This window comes from Globicephala melas, chromosome 14 (genome assembly GCF_963455315.2).
Source record: "Globicephala melas chromosome 14, mGloMel1.2, whole genome shotgun sequence".
Classification (NCBI taxonomy): Eukaryota; Metazoa; Chordata; class Mammalia; order Artiodactyla; family Delphinidae; genus Globicephala; species Globicephala melas.
Genome location: NC_083327.1, coordinates 64,332,337 through 64,336,221, shown reverse-complemented (window position 1 = coordinate 64,336,221; position 3,885 = coordinate 64,332,337). Strand labels below are relative to the sequence as shown.

Below are 3,885 nucleotides of genomic sequence, written 5' to 3'. Positions count from 1 at the left end.
ACGGTGCCATACGGGACGTGCAGCTACGTGCCCACCTCCAGAACGACTTTATTTACAAAGCGATTACCATGTTATCTATTTGTTTTCCTTTTCCAGCTACAGCAGCCTTACTCAGCCCCCGAATTTCTTAATTACAAACCCGTTCGCTTCTAAATCAACCCCAAACCGTCAAGCAGAGCCCGGAGGGAGGCTATGCAAGTTTGCACACACCCCCACCTCCCGGATCAAGGGCAACAGCAGAAGCAAGAAACTGCGTATGTGCAAAAAGGTGGATCTGGGGACGAGGATCGCTGAGTTTGTTTACAGAGCAGAGACGCCTCAGCTCGGATGCCAAAGCTACCAAGAGCTGCAAACGCAAACTTAGCAGAAGCACACGTACCCCGGGAGCGGCGAGCGGCCCCGAAAGCACGGACCGGATTCCAGGGCGCTGGAGCGGAGGCGGTCAGGCCCGCGAGCGCGCTCAGTCCACCTGCAGCTGCTGCCGCTCCCCGCCCCCGCCCCCCCCCCCCCGCTCCTGTCCTTGAAAGGAGTGGGAAAAAAATGCATCTACACGCAGAATGTCTAGATCGGGTTTACCTACTGCCCCTATAAAACCACAAAAGCACAGCCCAGGAAAGCGCGCACAGGCGAAGGGGCATTATTTGCCCGGGGCTTAAAAACCCACACGGGTAAACACAGCCATTCTTTGCAACCTGGGTAGGCTTTTGCAAACCCGGGGAGGTAGAAGGGCACTATGGACGGGGCGCTGGGTGAAACCCGTTTTCCCACAGAAAGCAGCACAGATCGCTAGGTGAGCTCGGGGTGGGGAATCCGGCCAGAGGGGGGCGGTGAGTTTTCCTCGCTGCTCTCCGGGCAGGCGCTACCTTCGGGCTGAGAGTCCAGGGAGGATTCTGTCCTTGCTCCGGGGGCGGCCTGGTCTGGTATTTGTGGGCCGGGAGGAAGCCAGCATCCGGGGTCAGCGGGGCGGCGCCTGGGCCCGCAGCCTCTGTGCACGTGCCTCCGGCAGTGGGGACTCGGCTGCCCGATCCGGTCCGGTGTGCCCGATGTTCCGGAATCCGCGTTTTCCCGCCGCCCTCCCGGAGGCTCTCGCTCCGCCCTTCCTGAAATCCCTTATATTAACTGTGGCCAAAGCCCTAAGAAACACAGCTCATTGTTGGCAGCTGCCGGGCGGTCTTGCCGAGCTGTGAGGGCAGCAGAGGGGAAATAAAAGGGAACGGCTCCGATTCTGCCCCAGCGGCTGCTGCAAGACTTCGGCGCCGACTTCGCGACAGCGAGCGCCTTGCACGCCAGAAAGGCCCCCTCTATGTGCTGCTGAGCCGGTCCTGGACCCGACGATCCCGCCCTCGGTCTTCGGAGCAGAAATCGCAAGGACGGAAGGTAAGCGCGGCGGGCGAAGCTGGCTGGGGCTTCTGCCAGCCCAGTCCTCCGAGGGCTGGGTTTGCCCGGAGGAAGAGCGTGAGGCGGAGCTGGGGAATAACAACAGGATGTGCAACAACAGGATGAGGAGGGCTGATTTAATGCCTGAAGTTCGCGGCAGAGCTACGGGGCACTTCCTTTATTAGGCGACTTCGGGGAGCAGAGGGGGGTGTGGGCTTGGGTCCCCCGCCCGATCGCAGGGGAAAGGGCTGTTTGTGCAGCGCGCGGCTCTGTTGTGGGTGGCAGGTCCGCCTTGGTGGCGAGCCCGGGTGCACAGGCTCCTAGTGGGATCCTCGGGATGATGATTCGCAGCCGAAGTGCGTCGGGTGAGCCTGGGGGCCAGAGCCGAGAAAAAGTGGGGTGCACCGAGGTGGGCGACACGTGTGGCGCAGGGCTTACCGTCTGCCCTTTTCACTTTCAGGACTGGAAATGGCAGACCATATGATGGCCATGAACCACGGGCGCTTCCCCGACGGCACTAACGGGCTGCACCACCACCCTGCCCACCGCATGGGCGTGGGGCAGTTCCCGAGCCCCCATCATCACCAGCAGCAGCCCCAACACGCCTTCAACGCGCTAATGGGCGAGCACATACACTACGGCGCGAGCAACATGAACGCCACGAGCGGCATCAGGCACGCGATGGGGCCGGGGACTGTGAACGGAGGGCACCCCCCGAGCGCGCTGGCTCCCGGGGCCAGGTTTAACAGCTCCCAGTTCATGGGCCCCCCGGTGGCCAGCCAGGGAGGCTCTCTGCCGGCCAGCATGCAGTTGCAGAAGCTCAACAACCAGTATTTCAACCACCACCCCTATCCCCACAACCACTACATGCCGGATTTGCACCCTGCTGCAGGCCACCAGATGAACGGGACAAACCAGCACTTCCGAGATTGCAACCCCAAGCACAGCGGCGGCAGCAGCACCCCCGGCGGCTCGGGCGGCAGCAGCACCCCCGGCGGCTCGGCGGGCACCTCGGGCGGCGGCGCGGGCAGCAGCAATAGCGGCGGCGGCAGCGGCGGCAGCGGCAGCAGCAACATGCCCGCCTCCGTGGCCCACGTCCCTGCTGCAATGCTGCCGCCCAATGTCATAGACACTGATTTCATCGACGAGGAAGTGCTTATGTCCTTAGTGATAGAAATGGGTTTGGACCGCATCAAGGAGCTGCCCGAACTCTGGCTGGGGCAAAACGAGTTTGATTTTATGACGGACTTCGTGTGCAAACAACAGCCCAGCAGAGTAAGCTGTTGACTCGATCGAAATCCCGGCGAAAGAAATCAAATCCCCCAATTTCTTCGGTGTGAATTAAAAAACATTCCCTTAGACACAGTATCTCACTTTTCAGATCGTGAAAGGTTTGAGAACTTGGAAACAAAGTAAACTATAAACTTGTACAAATTGGTTTAAAAAAATTGCTGCCACTTTTTTTTTTCTGTTTTTGTTTCGTTTTTGTAGCCTTGACATTCACCTCCCTTATGTAGTTGAAATATCTAGTTAACTTGGTCTTTTTTGTTGTTTGTTTTTACTCCTTATTTCCTCACTTTCTCCAGTGCTCAACTGTTAGATATTAATCTTGGCAAACTGCTTAATCTTGTGGATTTTGTAGATGGTTTCAAATGACTGAACTGCATTCAGATTTACGAGGGAAAGGAAAAATTGCATTAGTTGGTTGCATGAACTTTGAAGGGCAGATATTACTGCACAAACTCTGCCATCTCGCTTCATATTTTTAACTATGCATTTGAGTACAGACTAATTTTTAAAATATGCTAAACTGGAAGATTAAACAGATGTGGGCCAAACCATTCTGGATCAGGAAAAGTCATACTGTTCACTTTCAAGGTGGCTGTCCCCCTCCCCGATATGTACAGACAATAATAGGGTGTGGAATGTCATCAGTGGCAAACATTTCACAGATTTTTATTTTGTTTCTGTCTTCAACATTTTTGACACTGTGCTAATAGTTATATTCAGTACATGAAAAGATACTACTGTGTTGAAAGCTTTTTAGGAAATTTTGACAGTATTTTTGTACAAAACATTTTTTTGAAAAAATACTTGTTAATTTATTCTATTTTAATTTGCCAATGTCAATAAAAAGTTAAGAAATACTTGTTTTCTAGAAGTCATTTGGGGGTGGTTATTCCCTTTGGTGGCTTTCTTTTTTTCTCTTGAACACTTTATTGATGAGAGTAAGCATTCCAGAGGATAAATTACAGGACACTGAAACAGGTCATGATGAGCTTAAAGCGGAGAGCAGGATTTAACATAATTGGCATAATGCTTCATTGTTATCACTGTAACATGCCTCTTGGTGTGGTTTAATCAAAAGCTGCGAAGTTGTCAAAGAGCATTTTTTTCTTAATTGCCATCATCTTCAAGCGTACTCCAGAGTTTAAAAGGTTTGTAATACTAAATGTTATAAATATTATTTCACAGGGTGGGAGGGGAAAAATCAAGTGTTTCTGGTTA

General features: G+C 53.3%; 1 protein-coding gene across 1 annotated transcript; it reads left to right on the top strand.

The window, feature by feature from the left end:
• The first annotated feature begins 1,126 nt into the window (after positions 1 to 1,126).
• On the top strand, positions 1,127 to 3,522 carry CITED2 (Cbp/p300 interacting transactivator with Glu/Asp rich carboxy-terminal domain 2). Its single transcript, XM_060283826.1, has 2 exons — positions 1,127 to 1,377; positions 1,838 to 3,522. The coding sequence occupies exon 2, from the start codon at positions 1,846 to 1,848 to the stop codon at positions 2,662 to 2,664; it is 819 nt and encodes a 272-aa protein (XP_060139809.1). The 5' UTR covers positions 1,127 to 1,377; positions 1,838 to 1,845; the 3' UTR covers positions 2,665 to 3,522.
• Positions 3,523 to 3,885: the final 363 nt, after the last annotated feature.